Source organism: Desmodus rotundus, chromosome 5 (genome assembly GCF_022682495.2).
Source record: "Desmodus rotundus isolate HL8 chromosome 5, HLdesRot8A.1, whole genome shotgun sequence".
NCBI classification, from domain to species: domain Eukaryota; kingdom Metazoa; phylum Chordata; class Mammalia; order Chiroptera; family Phyllostomidae; genus Desmodus; species Desmodus rotundus.
In genome coordinates, this window is record NC_071391.1 from 154,570,258 (window position 1) to 154,589,693 (window position 19,436).

General features: G+C 46.4%; 2 protein-coding genes across 2 annotated transcripts; both read left to right on the plus strand.

The window, feature by feature from the left end:
* Positions 1-3,058: 3,058 nt before the first annotated feature.
* On the plus strand, positions 3,059-8,764 carry TP53I3 (tumor protein p53 inducible protein 3). Its single transcript, XM_024552938.3, is given in 8 exon segments — positions 3,059-3,092; positions 4,850-4,992; positions 5,315-5,421; positions 6,356-6,429; positions 6,432-6,593; positions 7,466-7,662; positions 8,410-8,449; positions 8,452-8,764. Coding segments are annotated over 8 exon segments (897 nt in total). The 3' UTR covers positions 8,592-8,764.
* A 465-nt stretch (positions 8,765-9,229) lies between these two features.
* On the plus strand, positions 9,230-17,277 carry SF3B6 (splicing factor 3b subunit 6). The gene is made up of 4 exons (XM_024552513.3): positions 9,230-9,479; positions 12,206-12,324; positions 16,689-16,827; positions 17,011-17,277. Exons 1-4 carry the CDS (start codon positions 9,450-9,452, stop codon positions 17,098-17,100), a joined length of 378 nt encoding a protein of 125 aa, XP_024408281.1. The 5' UTR covers positions 9,230-9,449; the 3' UTR covers positions 17,101-17,277.
* Positions 17,278-19,436: the final 2,159 nt, after the last annotated feature.

Consider the following 19,436-nt stretch of genomic DNA (forward strand, 5'->3'; position numbering starts at 1 on the left):
TGTCTATACTGCCCTGCCTCCCACACCTCCTCACTCTATCCCATCACCTAGCGCAATGCTTGTCACACAGTGGGCATGCGATTATTATCTGTAAATAAACTAGATGAACATTTAAAGTAAAGGAGGAAGGAAGGAGGGTGGGAAGCAGGAAGGAAGGAAGAGGAAGAGCCTGGCGAGGGTGCAAGTGTTCTACTCGGTGCTAATGGCCTAGCCCCTGAGCAGGTCTGGCCCGAGAACACCCGTTGCCCAGGTGGTGCCCACACCTGCATCGGCCCAACTCCATTCTCAGTAGCCTGCACACCCCCCTTCAGATTTGAGAATCATTCTTGGGATCACAAAGTAAATCATTCTTGGGTCACCAAAAAAGGGCCGAGTGAGACAGGCCTCCCTGGCCTACACGGAGGAGGGGGAATTAGAGCAGGATGCAGCTGCCCCCACTTCTCCCATGCATGTTCCCTTACTAAAACGTCAGTGTTTCCCTCCCTGGCCTCTGTCAATGGCTGAAACTTTGCAACATCCCATTTAAATGTGTGACCATTCGTTTGGTCAACAAACCTCAGCTGACAAGCACAGGGGATACTGAGATTACTAGGATCCTCTAGGAATCCAGGCCGGTGCAGAGGAAGGCAGATAACAGAGTGCTGTGAGTGTTATAAGAGAGATGTCAGGGTAGGACAGAGGAGAGGGAGCCCCTTCTTGAGCAGCCTTTCTATCTTTTATCTGTTGCTACACGACAAACCACCCCCACGTGTTAGTGGCTTAAAACAACAATCACTTAATTTGCAACAGCTTTAGTCCGTCAGTAATTGCCTCTGGGGTCAGTTGCTCTCCCCTCAGGTCATTCACGTGGTTGCACTCAGCGGCCAGATCACCCGTTTGTTTGGGTTTAGTTTTGGTTGCTTTTCTAATTTCTTAAATATCTGATTGCTTCATTTTCTCAGGTTTCTTCTTTAGTAGTGAACACATTTAAGGTTATTCTCCCTTTGTTTATTTCTACATAGTTTGTAATTCTCCCACCTTTTAATTTCATTTCGAATATACACTTTGATCCGAGGGTCATCCCAGAATGTGTTTCTTCCAAATAGTCAACGGATTTTGGGGGAGGTCAGGGGATCTTTATTTGACACGTGATTAAGGAAATGTGGCCTGTAAAATCCGTGCTTTTTAAAATTTGTCAAGCTCTTTCTTCGGTGACAAGTACTTGATGAATCTGGTGAATGTTCCATGGACCTAGAATTGTATGTTCTACTTGCAAAATTTGTTCTATCCAGTTTATCAGTTGCATTACTGGGTTCCTCCGTGTTGTCATTATTTTAAAAAATTATTCTATCACTCATTCTGGGAGAGACATGTTGAAGTCTTCCACTGTGACTACATTTTCATCTATCCTTCACTTTCTAATTTAGCTGTTTTGTTGTTTTATGCATTCAGGCTCATACTTATATCTTTTTTCATAGAGTCTATCATTTTAATCAGCTTAACAATAACCCACCACCTTCGGACCAACTTAGTCTATCATTTTAAAATCATGTGGCAATCTCTGGGTTTTAATAGAATTTATCTATTTAAATTTATTGTAATAACTAATATATTTGATTTTATTCTTTCTTTTTATTAATAAACATTTTTGTTTCCTCTTTTTCCCTTTCATTTCCTTTGTTGGTTTTAGTAAGTGGTCAATTTTTATTTTTTCCCTTGTTAATTTGGAAGTTCTCTTGTTCAAAATCAGATATATTTCCACAGATATAACCTATTTCCCATAAGATGGTGTTCCCTCCTCTCCTGCTTGTTTTCCCCACTCGCCAATAAAGTCAGAACTTAGGCACCTTCAACTCCTCATTTTTCAGAGCTAGTTTAGTATATCTAGGGCTTGATTACTATCTAGAATTTCCCTCAAAGTCATTCTTTATATTTTAAAGTTCTTATTTAGCACTTAAAACTACACATTCCCCATCTATTCATATCCATTCAGATTTAATACAATCATTGTTAATTCTATATTTTGCGAAATTTGTTGTTTACAACTGTTTCCTCGCCATCCACCTCTGTTCTAGGACCTGCGCTATTTGGTTAGAGCCTTTCCTCAAGCGTTGACGGTGCGTCCGGGCGATGGGTCTCAGGATTCCCGCAGAGCCTCAAGTGTGTACTTTCTGCACGGACAATGCAGAAATGTATCTGCCTTGGTTGGATGTAAGATAAGTGGGCTGCAGTCCTTTCCTTTAGTCATTAGATGCTAGTCTACTCTCTTCTAAATTCGAAACTGCAGATAGAAACGACGCCCCTTTGAGTCTTTAACCTTGTATAGATCACATCGTTCCACCTGTAAACGTGCTAGAACCAGGAATTTTACCAAATATACACGTGTGCTTTTTCCCATCACCCCATCTTTTAACACAACGAACCATTTCAACTTGTAGAATCTGATACAGCATAGGAACATTTTATTCTATCATTTTTTTAACTATTGGGTCTTCTTTATCCATTCCTCCTCCTCCTTTTCAAACTCCTATTGTTCTCAGAGCAGGGTCTCCTGGGTGAATTGTGCAAGTCTCTTACCCTTTTACGAATTTCCACCTCTTGAGGTTTTTGATCTGTTGCCTGAGGTATTTCTTGGCCTCAATCTTCTTAGCCACTAATTCAGGCCTCAACAGTGACCATCTCATTCAATGCACCTACTAAATTATTTAATTGGAATTTTTTTAATTCTAGTATTTTTGTGATAGTCCTGATTATGCTAGACGGCTTTTTTATTTTAAATTCAAGTTTTCATTTGAAACAGTAGCTCCATTTTGCTGGGCATATATTCTATTCATTCTAACAGATCTTGACTCTGGCTGTTAAGTGAGAAACGGAAGGGAGGGAGGGGGTTAGTCCCAGTCTGCCCCACCCCTTGCGCGCTGCCCAGCTGCCCAGTTTCCAACCGACAGGTCGACCAGTGGAGGCCAGGCAGTGCCAGGGCTCCGGGGGGCTGCCCCAAGGGTCCGCGGGGTCGCGGGGTCGCAGGGCCGCACCGTGCCTCCTGGAGCAGCCAATAGGTGGGCAACTCACACAGGCGCCAATGACCGGCCTGGGCGGTGGCGGGGTGGCCTGGGGTGTGGGCGCTAATTTCAACTCATAGGGAGTGTCTTTTGCCTCTTGCTCTTCGGTGTTCTCTCCAGCCGGTAAGGCTGTCCCCACCTCATTCACCCTGTCCCAATCTGTGTCCTCTGTGTAGGGTCCTCTGGATTGGCTGGGACCTCAGAGGAAGGGGTGAGGGGCGGGGCACGCCTTGCAAAGGCGGAGAAAATGAGGCCGCTGGCCGGCAGGAGCCCTGTGGCCTGGGCTTGGGCCTCTGTGCTTCTGTTACGAGACTGAAGGGGTTCGTTTGCCTGAGCACATCAAAGCCCCATGAGACACCAATAGGAATTTGCAGCCAAGAAAGAAAGGATTTATTGAGGAGATGGCACCATGCCAGGAGTCACAGGCAGCTCATCTGAAAGACCTGACTCCCCCATGACTTCCAGGGGATGGATTATTAGGGAAAAAGTCATTAGTCATGGAGACTAATGGAGTTTGGGTCCTGGTCTCTACTGATTGGTGGGTGCTAGGGTAGGGGTCATGGGTCACGGCACCTGTCCTGATTTCAGCCTTGGAGTTGTCCTGTCCAGCTTTGAAAGGGCTCACTCTGTGGGCCTGTTCTGCTTTCCTGGGTCCAGAGCTAGAACACAGCTGAGGCCAAGATACTTGATTAATCTCATCTCAGTCACTAGACCCAGGACCTTGATCCTAAGACAACTGGTTCTCAACCAGAACCTCCTTGTCCTGGGGGTTTCCTGATTCGGCAAGGGAGAGGTTGGCGGGTGAGTCAGCGCTCTAGGTGAGGCCAGTTTGAGTCAAAGGAAAAAAAACTAAAAATAGATGTCCAGATTAAAGAAAATCAGGTTCCTTGGCGGTTACGCCAGTTGACACAGGCAGGGTGGGGATTTCAATTCAGGGGGAGTGGAATTTGCCTCCTGCTCTCCAGTGTTTTCCTGCTCTGCAGCATCCACCAGGTAGGGCCATCCCCACCTCATTCACCCGTCCCAATCTGTGTCCTCTGCATGGGGTCCGTCTGGATCAGCCAGGGCCTCAGGAGAAGGCGGGCAGGGGGCCAGACCCCGAGGAAACCGAGGAAATGAGGCTGGCGGCAGGGGCTGGCAGGCAGGGGCCCTGCAGCGTGGGCCTGGGCACTGTGCTCCTGGTCCCGGACTGACGGGGTCCTTTGCCTGCACCTGTCAGAGTAGTTCGTGCTCAAACCTGACCCTCCAATGGCTTCCAGGGGATGGATTATACAGGGTGGGGTAACAGTAGGGTTCCAGTTCTGAGTAAGCGAAGCACAGTTTATTCCTGTGTTATTTAGTTATTGTATTATTTTCCACTCGGGTGATTATAACCCTAGTGTTGCTGCACCCCAAGCCTACTCTGGCCCCGCCCTGTACAGGGAAGAATCACTAGTCACGGTGACTGAAGGAGCTTGGGTCCTGGTCTCTGGTAATGGGTGGGTGCTGGGGTGGGGGCATCGATTGTGGCACCTAGTCCTGACATCAGTCATGGGGTTGTCCTGTGCAGCTTCACAGGGGTTGTCCTGTGGGACTATTCTCCTTTCCTGGGTCCGGAGCTGGAACACAACTGAAGCCAAGATACTAAGTTTAACTCTGTCGCAGTAGTCACTAGACCCAGGCCCTTGACCCTAAAACTACCGGTGAGGCTAGTTTGAGTCCAAAAAAAATAAAAATAAAAATAAGAGGCCAGATTAAAGAAAATAAGGTTTCTGTGCAACGCTCCTCGAAGACTCTCAGGCTTCCTGCTTCGCTCTGCTCTGTGACCCCAGGAAACGTGTTAGCTGTACACTTCGACCAGCCAGGAGGACCAGAAAACCTCTACCTGGAGGAAGTGGCCAAGCCAAGGCCAGGAGAGGGAGAGGTCCTCCTGAAGGTGGCAGCCAGCACCCTGAGCTGGGCCCACATACTCCAGGTACTCAGGGACCAGGGCGGGACTCCAGAGCCTTCAGTCAGCATTCAGGCAGATAAGGAATAACTTTTGGCACGGCCGGGAACACCCATGTGAGGTCTGTGCAGTGTGCGAGCCAGGGGCTCTGAGCCCTACAACCATTTAATGTCCTTTGCTTACACAAAATATAGGGACACAGTATTTGCAAAGTAGAACCCACCCTGAGTCAATCCACAGTCTGCTCAGCCTTGCAGATAAGAAGAGGGGATCACATTTGTTGGGGGGGGCGGTGTTAGGCCACGCTCTATCTCACTGACTCTGCAGGCAGCCCTGCTCACCTTTGTAGTCTACAGGTGAAGAAACTGAGAGTCGGCGGATTAGGCAACACACCCAAGACCGCAACGCTACTAACCCTGGGGCTGTGATTCAAATCGAGGCCTTCGTGTCTCTGAAGTCTGCACTCTCTGCACTCTAAGGGTCCCAGGGTGGGCAGGGCGCAGCACTCACAATTTTCTTCCGCCTGCTGTTTGAAGAGCTAAACTGGACCAACTGCATTGGTTGGAGTGATTGAGAAATGCACACCAGGATCACCTGGGGCATTCTTTCAAAATTTACATGACGAGGTGAGGCCATGGGAGCCTAAGAAGACTCCTTAGGGAGCTCAGAGTAACTGGGAAGACAAAGTATTCACAAAAATTAGACCACCGTAAAATTCAGAAGAGTGGGGCAAAGGTGGTCAGAGAAGGCTTTCTAGAAGAGAAGGACTTGAAAGGGGGGTAGAGTCGTCACGGACAGAAGGCAGCCACTGTGGTCTAAGACAGTGTCTTTTTCTCTCTTTGCAAGAGAGAAAGGTGGGTTTGGTTGCTCCACTCAGAAGTGAAGGATGACAATTATCACTTGTTTTCACAATGAGGCTGGGACTGGATCGTGGTCGCCCTGAATTGCAGGCTGTGTGGACTTGATGCAAAAGCCCATCGAGAGCCACATTACATTTTGGGGACAAAGAGACCTAATGAAGACTCCATTTTAAAAGGAGGAGCCTGGCAGCTGGCGTGTAGTGTCTGGATTAGTGAGATCGGCTGGAGGCCAGGTTCAGCCTGAAGAGGGACTGGCTTCTGGTGGTGACGGTGGGAATGGAGGTTATTCTTACTTAACAGGCTCAGGTCAGAGATGGGCGTTTTGGTGGTATTTCAGAGGTAACACAGAGATTACGGATGTGGCTGCTAATAACTTTCAAAAACTGTTTTCCCACTTTGACCAGAGGCAATAAGACAAAAAAGGACTATCAGTATGTTCTCTAAAGTGAGCAAGAAATGTGGCACTTGGTGGTCCCAGAGCCAGGCGATCATGATAGATCATGTGGACAATGTGTAGCGGTTGCAAACAGAATGGTTCCTGTACTTTCTGTCACAGGAAATGTTCAGGCTGGAGACTCTGCGCTAATCCATGCAGGATTAAGTGGGGGGCCACAGCTGCCATCCAACTCACCCGGTTAGCTGGAGCTATTCCTCTGGTCTCAGCTGGCTCCCGGGACAAGATTCAAATGGCAGAAAAACTCGGAGCAGCTGCTGGATTTAATTACAAAGAAGAGGATTTTTCTGAAGCAGCAATGAAATGCAACGAAGGTAAACAACCATTTCTGCAGCTTAGTAGGAATTTCAGAGATGATTAAATAAAATCCTCACCAGCCTCCAGGTAGCCAGAGTCTAGACTGGTCTGGCCTCTGCCAAATGCGCAACAGCTGCCCTGGTCAAGTTCTAGTACTCTGGTGTTTGACCTCTGGAGATAGGCAGGCAGTATTTAGGATGAAGACAGTTTCCATGGGTATTCTTGTAATACGATTCACACATGTTTTAGAAACTGGATATACAAGAATCGGCCCAGAATTATCCAAGACCTCTTATTCCCAACCAGCCAGCACACAGTGAGTTAAAAGGAGATATGAGGCAGAGACCAGTTTGGAGGTGGTTGTGGTAGGGTTGGGGTGGTAGCTTCCTAAATAGATAGATAAGCCTCTGTATCCCAAAGCCAAATTTGAATATTTTTGGCACACCCTTTTCCATTTTTCCATGAATCGAAAAGGAGAGGTGACACCAAAGCTAGCAAAGCTACAATTCAAACAATCCAGGGCAGACACTTCATAACCCAGCTGTGAACTACTGGCCTGCCCTGTAGCCTGGGGTGGACCTCCCCCGTTCTGTTCTCACTCATGCCTAGGAGCCAGTTGGGTTCTGTGGGTACATCATGGTGTTGCCCCACTTCCCACTTGCTGTGGCTAGAGATCATAGAAGATGGACTATTTCACATATGTATGGCAGTTCAGCTATCTAAACTATATTTACAGTGTTTCTGTACATAGTGTTTCTGGTTCCAACCTATAGATGTAGCACTTGTGCCTGTATTTATACCTGTTTGTCCACCAATACACCATGGAACCTTATTCTGCACCAAGCTTTCTGTGCCTGACAAGCATCACAAATTGTGTTTCATGTGGAAGGTGCTGGAATCAACCTTATTCTAGACTGCATAGGAGGATCCTACTGGGAGAAAAATGTCAACTGCCTGGCTGTTGACGGTTGCTGGGTTCTCTATGGCCTGATGGGAGGAAATGAAGTCAATGGGCCTCTACTTTCAAAACTGCTTTTTAAATGAGGAAGTCTGATCAGCAATCTGCTGAGATCTAGGGACAAAAAGGTGAGTGATGAGTGAAAAGAAAACTATTCCCCAGAGAAGTGTGATTCATTCCATGACCCGAAAGAACGGAAGATATGCCACATCTTGTTAGGAAGCCTAAGCAGAAACCTGCCTCCCTGTGGATGAACAGTTAACCCAATTTCACAGAACTAACTACAACTGGTCAATAGAAGCCTGGGCATCTTGGAAAGAGGGCAGCTAGCACTGTATGTATGAGACCAGGGAGTCTAACAGAATGAACAGAGCATCAGCCATATTAGGAAGTACTTTTAATAGTTTGAAGCCTTTGTTCTGAAAGGCACAATTCTTTCAGGAGGCTAAGAAAGCCTGTTAGGTAAGCCAGCCTCCACCTTCAACCTGAAATCTTCTGTGTCTGCTTTGGGAATGTTTCCCAACGTAAGGTTTCACACCAACTGGGGGAGAGCAGAGCTGAAACATCCCTTGTGAACTGAGCCTGTATAAGGCCGGTCTGTGGCTGCCTCCTGCTTGAACCTTTATTTAAAACGCACTCCTTAGGCTGTCAGTGACACTAATATTTTACTCCAGGCCTCCGCCTTTATCTGGTACAGAACAGAGGTTACACATTGGGGGGCATGAACATATATGTTGGTACTGAAGGGGTTAGGTACCCCTGTGTGCTTTTTCAGATGGGTACACATTTCAGAGACAGCACAAAGGCTAAACAGAGCCCGCAGCAGCAAGGTAAGGCCTCTGTCCAGGCTGACGGTCTCCTTTTCCTTATCTTAGTACAAGCAAATTCTGGTGAAGGCTTCTGCGGAACAAGTTGTGCCCACTTCTCCACGGAGAGTATCCATCGTCTACGGTCGGTTGCGGACCGAGTCCACCCCGTGGCTGAAATCCAAGAGGTCCATAAGTACATGGAGACTAATCAGCACGTGGGCAAAATCATCCTGGAGCTGCCCCAGTGAAGGAGTACGGGGAAGGGGTACCTCAGGCCTTCCCAGAGCAAGCTTGTTGAAAACACACTGCATGCAGACAAGAGGCCAGCTGCTACCCCAGGCCCACCTGTAACCCTCTGGGCCTGCCTGGGCCTCGTGAACCGGTCCTTGTAAAGCTGTTCTAAGGAAATAAACAGAATGTACTTGAACGGCAGCCGGCTCACGAAGGGCGGTCCCAGCGCTTGGACTGAGGCCACCTGGGCGGGGATGAGGTGGGAGACGGGACGGGAGGGGCATTGCGGCGGGGATTACAGGCTAGGCCAGGTCAGCAGACGCTCAACCTTCAGGGCTGCGCCAGGGTGCAGTGTACGGAATTATAACAACCCCGCAGATGCCTCTTTGCGCACCACCAGGGGTCGGGGCCCACCCGAGGTATCTCGTACCCGCAACCGCCGCGCGCGCCTAGCAACCAAGGCATTCACACCAAGCCCCGCCCCCCTCCGGATCTCACCTGAGTAGCCCCACCTCCAGCCGCTCTCCTCAGGCCCCGCCCCCCCCGGACAGCTTCCTCTGATGAGGGCCGCCCAGGCAGGAAAACCTTCCCTTCTTAAATCTAGGCCCCGCCCCTTTCGGTCCGGCGCCTTTCAACCTTCCGGCCTCATAACTAACTCGGGCTCGTTTTGTCCCGGACTCTTCGGAAGGGGATGCTGTGTCAACACGTCTCCACGTGAGATGGAAGTATTCCGGCCTGTTGTATAACAGCTTCCTGCAGAGCCTGGATGTTGATTTCCTGCGTTTGTGCGCGTATTGGGCTCAAAGCTGAGCGAGCTTCGGAGGAGTAAGGGGGAATTCTAGTATTTACTGCGGTAACCTCATCAGCCCGCCAGGATGGCGATGCAAGCGGCCAAAAGAGCGAACGTGAGTATCGGAGACTTCTGCCGAAGAGGGGAGGGCTTTGCTGCTGGGCTTTCTCGGCGGCGGGGTTCACGGCATACTTGGGCCTGGAAACCCGGAAGTTACTACGCTGTCGGAGAGCGTTTCAGCCTGGCCCGGTTTTTAAAGATATTCTTGAGTCGCCTTTCCTCTCCCAACCCTTTTGAGAATTCCTCCAGCGTCTTATCGTGGTGTGGGCGATAGTATTAACACTACAGCCTTTGTTGCTTCACCTGCACCTAGAACCTAGCGTAAGGATCTTCTCGGCTTAAACGGCAATAGCACAGGTGATTCCACAATAAATAACTTAATGGTCAACAGGCAATTGGAGCTTGGGAGTCTCCTCATTAGGAAGCTTTTTTGGGTCCTTCATGTTTTAATTCAACAATATTTTTGAGCACCTTGCAATGTACCAGAGTTGCGAGATAGGAAACAATCAGTTATATTTATTGAACAGCTACTACGTGCCAGGCACTAGTCTAGGTATTGGAGATACAGCAGTGAATAAAACAAAAAGCCCTACTACTTACATTCTTATGTTAGAGAGTGGGGCGTTATGGAAACCTAAAAAAAGATCTCAAAAAAGAGAATGTTTAAGATGCTGGGAAGTATGAGATGACATACTGGACGTGGTGAGGTGGAGAGTTTTGGCGACCTGGATGATTTTCATCCCAGTGGATGAAACTCAGCTGTGGTGGGACGAAAAGAGGGTGGAAGTTGAGAAAGTGGAGACAGTTCTTCGCACAAGTTTTCATGTAAATAGGAAAAAGAGAAATTGGATGAGAATTTTTTTCTTTTTTAAGATGTGCGATATAAGGTGTATTTGTATGCCAGTGGCAGTGACTTAGTAAGTGGGAGAAACTGATGATGTGGGAGAAAGTTGGATTAAGTTCAGGAGAGGTTTGGAGTAGATGAGGGGTTGGCGTGGTACTGAGAGGGAAGGTGGGTGCATATGGACGAACGCAGATTGGCAGGTTTAGTAACATGAATATAGGGTCCTTACCATTTGGTCATATTTATTTTTTCCAGTAAGAAAGAGCTAAGATCATCTCCTAGTATGGGCAGGGTAGAGAATACAGCCCAACTCAGATATGAGAGGGAATGGTAGTGGTAAGGTGTGAGAAGAGGAAGTGTAATCGAGTGTTCTTGCAGTGTGAGAAAGCAGATTTACTAGTGAAGTGTACTGTGATAGCGTTGATTATCTATTTGAACATACCCTTGAACCTTAAAATCTAAAACTTGATGATACTTGCTTACCATTTGTCACCACTACTAGTTTGGAGGCGGGGAATAAGTATAATATTCTTCCATTTATACAACACAGCTTAATGCCTGGCATAGTTGCCAGTTTAATAAATAGTGAGCAAATTAATGTCTATTATATACCTGAATATGTTAATAAGGAGCCCAGAATCTGGATGGGAGATACATATATGAGTATCATCAACTCAGTGTGGAAATCATTTTGTGGTTAAGAGACAGAGTGTGGAGGTGTAGAGTTCAGGGGGATTTATACAAAGAGTCAAGACAAGAAGTCTAATGTGGAAGGGCATATTTTTTAGAGTTGATTTTAGAGAGAGAGAGAAACGTTGATATGTTGTTCCGCTTATTCAGGCATTCGATGGTCGATTCTTGTATGTGTCCTGACCAGGGATTGATCCTGCAACCTTAGTGTGTTGGGCAGCACTCTAACCAACTGAGTCACCTGGCCAGTGCTGGAAGAGCATATTTTAATGGCAAAGAACACTAAGAAGAACTAGCTAGAGAATTAGGAGAAAGCCAAGGAAAAAAGAGGATCGAGAGGGTCACAGTTAATAGTGTCAGAGGCTCAGAGAAGTTAAGTATGATGAGAATTGAACGCTGCAAGTAAAAGGTCTTAGTGTGTAAAAGCACTTTCATCAGTTTGGGGTTGGAAGCTGGATCGTGGTAGGTTGATGAGTGTCTGAAGAATAGGAGGCAGTAACTGTAGACTTCCTCTTTCCAGGTGTTTGACTGAAGAAGGAAAAGAAAGCAAGATAGGATAATAGAGAGCTAGTAAGTTTGGGGAAGACAGAAACCTGGACTTTTTTCCTTCACTGTGTAACCCTAATACTACCGAGCCTGGTGTATTCATAAAGAAAGTGCTCGGTAAATTCTTGTTGAATGAACGAAAAGGTAGCCAAGTATTTTGTTTTGTGTAACGATGGCAATACATAAGCAACTGCTCACCTGAGGAATAAAAGAAACCAGCCTTATTGGCAATCAGAAATAAATAAATGAATGTATTGACTGAAAGCCTGGCTTTTGTATTAGCCCCTCATTAGCTCCTACTAATAGTCTTTCCCAAGACCAGAACCATGTTGCTTTTCCAAAAAGCATGCCATTTTCAGTAATATCAGATTCTGATTCTTGCCTTTTTTGTTTCTAACTCCTCACCTGAGGATATGTTTATTGATTTTTAGAGAGCGGGGGGGGGGGGGGGGGGGAAGGGAGAGAGAAACATCGGCTGGTTGCATCCCATATGGTCCCCGACTAGTCATTGAACTGACAACCCCGACTGGGGATCAGACCCACAACCTTTTTGGTGTACAGGATGATGCTCCAGCCGACTGAGCCACTGGGCCAGGGCTTGGCTTTTATGTATGTATGTATTTATTTATTTACTATGAGAATTTTATTAAATGGTGGCACTTTCTCCTGATAATAATGACAACACATATTTCTCATTTTAGATTCGACTTCCACCTGAAGTAAATCGGATTTTGTATATAAGAAATTTGCCTTACAAAATCACAGCTGAAGAAATGTATGATATATTTGGGAAATACGGACCTATTCGTCAAATCAGAGTGTGAGTTTACCAAGACCATTGAAATGCCATTTATAGAAAATGATTCTGTTATCTATGGTCTAGGAATTAGAGCTGACAGTGGGGCCTACCAGAGAGCCTAGAGGCTAATAGATTGAAGTCAGGCAGTTTTTTGTTTTGTTTTGTTTTAAGGGAAAAAGACCTGCTGAGACCCTCATGACCCAGCTCAGTAAGAGCCACTGGTTGTGAAATCAGAGAAAATGAATGATTTGAGGGGACTGGAAGGGAAGAGAAGGAACTAACATTTATTGCACCCCTATTATTTATAAAGTCAAATACTATGCTATGCTTTTTATATGCATTAGCTCTAATTTTCTCAGTAATCTTCACTGTCCCCTTTACTAACTCCAGAATTTCTGAATAAACTGAGTAAAGGGACATAAAAGTAACTGAGAAAAATGGTTTTCTTTTCAATGACAGCTTTCTGTGGAAGATGTAAAAGTATAAGGGACCCTTCCCCTAATCTGTTCTTTAAAAATATGCTTACTCAGTAAGTCTCTGGTTTTCCAAAGCAATACAGTTTCATTTGGAGAAGTAAAGAAAAAGTCATATTACTTATAATACTACCATATAAAGAAAAACAATGCTAAAAAAAAAAAAAAGTACAGGGGGAAATAATTACAACACAAATTCATGTTTTAATTTAATGTACACTAAATCCAAATTTAAGTTGAAGGGCTCATACCTTCAAGTGATATTTCTTGAATGTCTGCCAAATGCTGTTGTAATAGGTGCTTTTATTTTCATCGCTGTCACTCAACCCTGGGTGGAGGTGGTCCCATGTCTGTTTCCCAGATGAGACTGTCAAGGCCCAGAGAGTAGAAGTAGCTTTCTAGCTTCACACAGCTATTTAGTAAGAAAGTCTTCTGATTCTAAATTAAATTTCTACACCACACAGGCGCTGTCCCACTAACTAATATAAATGGGCCGGCTACCAAAGAGTCCACCTGAAAGATCTAAGGCTTTTTTTTTAGTTGGAGAGTGTGTCTCTCTCTCTCTCTCTCTCTCTCTCTCTCTCTCTCTTTCTCTCTTTCTCTCTTTCTCTCTTTCTTCCTTTCCTTTTCCTCCCTCCCTCCCTCCCTCCCTCCCTCCCTCCCTCCCTCCTTCCTTCCTTCCTTCCTTCCTTCCAGTTTATTTGAGCCAGTCTGACAACATGCTACAGGGAAGCAAGATTTCAAATGCCCCCAGAATATCTTAATAAATTTTCTTTTATGACCAGAGAGCCTTTTCTTTTCTTTTCCTTTAGAATTCTGTGAGATCTTGAGGACTCTCCTTTAAAATGATCACTGTCCCTCCAGGAAGTGAACCAGCAGCTAGAAATGTGTCATCATTGATACTGAAATGGGGGTGAGAGTGAAGTGGTGTAGACCAGCTGTCCATTTTAGGAAGTCTTAGTTCTTTGAATATTTGATAAAGCTCTGGACCCTTTCCACAGAAGAATGCGCCCAACGTTCTGCATCTGATTTCAGTGGGCGCGTGGGCCACAGGTTAAGAAACTCCATGCTAGACATAGAAGCATGGCATACTGCATCGTAAAGTTCCTGAGTGGGCGAAGACCTAGGTTCGAGTGCCAACTGGGCACCTGTTAGCCATGTGAAACTGGGCAAAATACTCCACCTCCCTGAGCTTCAATCACCTATGAATACAGGCCTCCTAGCCTGCTCTCTTAAGAGAATTGTAGTGAGGACCCCGTTGGACATGCCCGTGACAGCACTTTGTCATTGAGTATCCCCTTCCCCTGTGCATCAGCCACCCTTGTCGGTGTTGCCATAGCACCTTCTAGAAACATCTCTTTTTAGTGAACACATGCTTCTGCTGCCTGTGCGCGCCCTTGTTTCTCCTGCCAGCTGCGAGCTCCTCCAGGGCAGGTACCATGTATTCTTTTCACTCTGTGTTGACGAGTCTTGTGCCTGATACGTGTTAGCCACTCCATGTATGTGAGTGAGTGAGCAATATGTAAAATGGTAGTGGGGCTGCGATTGATTTGTGAAGATACTACAAAATATATTGATCGTACACAGTGAAGAGATGCTTCCATCAGCAAAGTTAGAGGAGGGTTTGGAGTGCAGGAGCTCGTGTCTAAATTCGAGGTTAAGGAACAGAGGTTTTTCTGTCCCATTGCTGTGCCCAGGCTTTATGGCGCACTGGCACCAGCACTAGGGCGACTGGCCTTCCCCGTTTGCCCAGGGCCCAGGGGTCTTCTGGGACGTGAACTTTCAGTGCTAAAAACTGGACAGCCTTGGGCACGCTGGGGTGATTGGTCCCCTTACCTGGCGTGTAGCAGACACTGGCATGGTGCTTTGAACTTTTTAAGCCCTTTCTTACTTGTGACCTCTTTTGACTATCAAAGCCACATGTGGCGTGGGGGTGTGACGGAGTCTTGTGTCACTGTTTGACACATGAAGCAGCTGAAGCTCAGAGAGATGAAGTTACACGATTAGGTATTCTTATTTCTGCTCCCAGCTTTTACCACCAATCAAGAAAATAAGGTTGGCTTAGTGCCGAACATATAGTAGCTACCAAGCATGTGCTTTTAAAAATTAAAATTACAATGTGGTTGTCAAGATAATAGGTTGATAATTAGGGCTGGTACACTTTAGATGGAGCGTCTCTACAATGTGGTTAGTGCCTGTCCCTCTTCTTCCTAAGAAGATGTAAGAGGGAGAACGGAACATGCTGTTGCTTTGCTGTGTTGGCGTCCTGGGGAAAGGAGGCAAGCGAAAGTAGATCTCCGTCTCCCCACTGCTTACTAGCCCTTGCAGTTATACAGCACTGTGGGGGTGACATGGGGCAAGTCTTTGCCCTCAGGAACTTAAAACCTTAAGGTTTTTTTATGTTTTCATTCCAAAGGAAAAATTAGGTGGACTTTTTTGGGAAAATCTTCGGGACAGGGTTTTTTCCTTTGGGCAGTCCCCAGTTTCCATAAGATTGAACATCAAAACTCCCAAAGTTGTTAGACTTCCCAGAGAGTAAAGAGTATTGTAAAACCCCTCTCCAGGCCCACGCGGCCGGGCAGCGGAGAGCATTCAGGGACGTTGCATCTCCAGCCACCCTACACTCTATGCCGGTCCTGTCCCCTTCACAGAAAGCGCAAGCTCTGCCGGGGGCCCAAGGCAGTAGTCTCATCCTAGATCAATCCTAGGTGGGTGTCTCCCCTTCCCGAGACCCGCTCCCTTTCCTTGACCGTGTGCAGGACTATGGCAGACCACAGTCTTAAACATTATTTCACAGCTGCACTGGGTGGCTGGAACACGGGTGGAGGCAAGGGGTCCATCTTTATCACAGCGGAGCATCACTGAGTCGGATCTCTGCCCACCGTCCCCACCGACAAGCACATGGCCATCCGCTGCCTGTTGCTCCTCACACTTCCCTCCTACTGCCCTGATAGAAGCTGGTGAGGTGAGGGGAAGAGCTGAGCAGCGGCCCCATATCTGTGAGCAAGGTCCGGCTTCCACTTCCAGCTGCCTTTCAGCATGCTGCCCTGGCTCGCGGGTAACCCTGCCCACAAGCATGCTTCCGCCTCAGTCTCTGCAGAAGCCCAGCCCTTTCCCCCAGCCAGTGGGGGTTTTACTGCGTGACAGTGCCGATTGTATTAAAAATGAATGTATGAAAGTAAGGAGCTGACTATATTGCGTTTTAAAAGGCAAAGACATTTTTAAGAAAAGCGGGAGAAACTACAGTAACTCTCTACATAGGAGGACATGCTTTTCTGGCCACAAAGGATGATGGTTGACTGTTTTCTTACATATCTCTCATTTAGAATTTTGCCATCTTGCTGTAGGGGCTTCCTCTCCACCCCTACTCCCACAAAATAGATTTTGTTTTTATGGATTTGACAAACCTTAGTGAATTATTGCCCAGAAACATGTTTTCGGCATTGAGATCGTCTTATCTTTAAGAATTGAAACTGAAATTGGAGGGAGATGTAAATCTTTAGGGACAAGGTACTAGTCTCCAGGTGGTAGTGTGGTGAGCAAAGTGTCGGTTCTGTTGCGTAAACGCGTAGTAAGAAAAACCCCGTTCCGACATTGCCGGCTGATAGGAGCATCACCCCTCGGTGCGTACTTTCAGTGCGAGACGAACACGGGTTCTTGGTATGAGAAGGAAAGACTGGGATGGGAAGGCCATGACAAAGTTTCAGGCTAGTTCTTTGTTGTTACTGCTTTGGTAGCTCTGTTAGTATTCTTGCTGTAACAGGAAGTTTAACCTGTAGCTGTTTTACATAAAAACAAAAATTACCTGAGTCAAGCAGTCGCAGGGTTACCCAGCGTACCTATCCATAACGTTTGTGTCCGCTAATGGTTTTCAGGCAAATGTGCATTGAAGTGTCTGATTCACTCGTGCAGGGGGAACACACCCGAAACTAGAGGGACGGCGTACGTAGTCTATGAAGACATCTTTGACGCCAAGAATGCGTGTGACCACCTGTCGGGGTTCAATGTTTGTAACAGATACCTCGTGGTTCTGTACTATAATGCCAACAGGGTAAGTGTGGCCGCGGTTCGTGTTGGGGGTCGGGGGGAGCCCATGTAAGAATAAGAATCAGTGCCGAGCTGCACCACGAGGGGAGATGCGTGCTGTGCGTGCTCTTCTTGCTGGTGCTGGTCATGCAGTTCGTTTCACCAGAGATTGGTGACTCAGTAACCTTGGTGCTTACCACATTTCCAGGCATTTCAGAAGATGGACACAAAGAAGAAGGAAGAACAGTTGAAGCTTCTCAAGGAGAAATATGGCATCAACACGGATCCACCAAAGTAAACGTTTTCTGCCTTTTCCTTTTGGACTGAAACCCCGTGAATCACCACCACTGCCCTTTTTTGGTTTTTAATTAATACAGATATTGTAATTTCTTATTTGAGGTTCCACATGACCTGCTTGAAACTTTGATACGTGTCAGAAGATATCGTTAGTAAACTTGTAGCTTTTTGTAAAACATGCCAGTGTTTTCTCTTGAACTTTCTCCTGTTTGATTCCAGTGGGAGAAAAACAGCAGTTGAACCGTATCAAGAACTATTTGGTGGGAGGGGGGTCCTAGAGGCTGGGCCTGGGGTGAGCGGGAACGTCGTTGTGTCCGAATGCCCTCGGTGCACAGCCCGGCCCTGGGCCGTCAGGGCGTGTGCCAGAGTGCCGTCGGCTGTCAGCTGTCTGTCACTGATGAAGTCTTCATGACGACCCAGTGCAAGAGGGCATCTCCACCTTGCAGATAGGGGACTAAAGCTCATCGTGTCGGTTCAGTAAATAAAAGGCTTACGTGAAAAGTTGCTGTGACATCAGCCAGTTATTAACCGTGCCGGTGCATTTGAACAGTGCTTGCTTTACAGTTAACAGAACCCCTTTGTCAGTGTGGACACCCCTGTGCTCAGAACCGAGGTCTGTTCTAGAAGTGGCCGTTCGAGCGACAGACAGCACATGGGTAGAAATTTGAGAGCAAGCGGCTTGGGTAGTGGTGGTGGTTTTTTCACGTCTAAGATTGTGTTAATGTAGTCTTTCCATTTAGTTAATAAGTGTCATGTATATTTTGGACCTTTATTCATAGTATATCTTTGCTATAAAAAATTACATGGTGCTTATTCTTAAAATCATGCTCTCCGTGGCATGGAAATAGCACAGTTATTACCACATTTATCATAGCTTGGCAGCTTGGAGGGGTAGCTATAATTTTCCTTTTATAGTTTAGGCATGGGCCAAATAGAAAAACAGAGACTAATTTTATTTCTATATACATGTATAAAACTATAACCCAAAACGTGAAGGGTATAAGGACTGAATCATGTACATGGACAAAGAACATCTATTCCACATTTAAATACAGTTAGCTGTGAAACCTGTCATTACTTGAAGAAAATGGGCTGTTTTATACTTCTGTACCATCCTCTCAAAGCCTCCTCCTGGAAATGAAATAACTGTCTTTTTATCATGTCTGCGTGCTTTTCAAAAGCACTGTAGAAGAGTCATTTCTAAGAAGGGCAGGCAGATGACAAAGGAGCCACAGCTGTAGTTTTCTTTTGAATGCTTTTGTGAATTCCATATTAATTTTTGTAATGCATGATATGCTTTAGGTATTTACACAAGTAAAAAGAAATTTCTAAAAGATTTTTTTTTGTAAGGGAAAACAAATGAGACTTACTTACAGTGTGATGTGTCTAAAGAGTTTTTAAAAATTCCCTCTAATTGTTTGGCAATTTTGTCGCCTGTCCCAGTTAAGATAAAAGAAGTTTAATTTAATGACAGATATTGAGAACCTACTCAGTGCCAGGTCTGTGTGTGCCGAGATGTTGAGGCTGTGGTTACCATCGGCCCTCTGCACCGGACATGTAAGGCTCAGTTTTCCAAATTGCCTTTAGGGTGCAAGGGAAGATTGTGCACCTGTGCGTGCACACGCGTGTCCCAGAGCACCTTTACATTCTTCCAGGTTAAGTTTTGAGTTTCTGAGATTTTGTGTGACCAGAGAATGTATTGACCGGAAGTTTGAAAATGGCTGATATGACAGCTCATCACTGTCCTGCTTAACAGCTTTCAGTGGCCCTCACAGGACAGTGTCCAAACTTGTTAGCACACTGCATCATCATTCTCTGCGTCCTCTTTTAAGAGCGCCAGTAAAGCAGGGGCTGCATAGCCGAGCGTGTCCTCTCTGGGTGCTAACCAGTAGTATTTGCATTTTTTTAATTTGTTGTGCTGGTTCTTAGTGGGTGTCTCCTTTCACCATGTAGGCTGTACATACTCTAGACTGAGATCTCTTGTATGACTCCATAATGGTCACCGGCAGTGGCCCTTGGTGCCATTTTTAGTTGTCCTGTTGGTGTCACAGCAGAACACGTGAGAAGGCAGGCTGGGTTCTAAGAAAGTATCACAGACATTTGTGTCATGGAAGAAAGCGGGGAGCTAAGGTGCTCTGAAGGGAACAGCCCAGGAAGGAGTGAATATGGCGCCCTGCCACCTAGACCCACGGGAGCAGTGAGCCCGAGGACCGTGTGACCGAAAGCCAGGCAGCCCTCTCTCGTTTCATCCTCCATCGTGGAGCACTGTTCCTTTTAAATCCTCCGGCCTCGGCAGAGGAGTGCAGCCAGGACTTCCTGGAGACGAAAGGGGCAAGC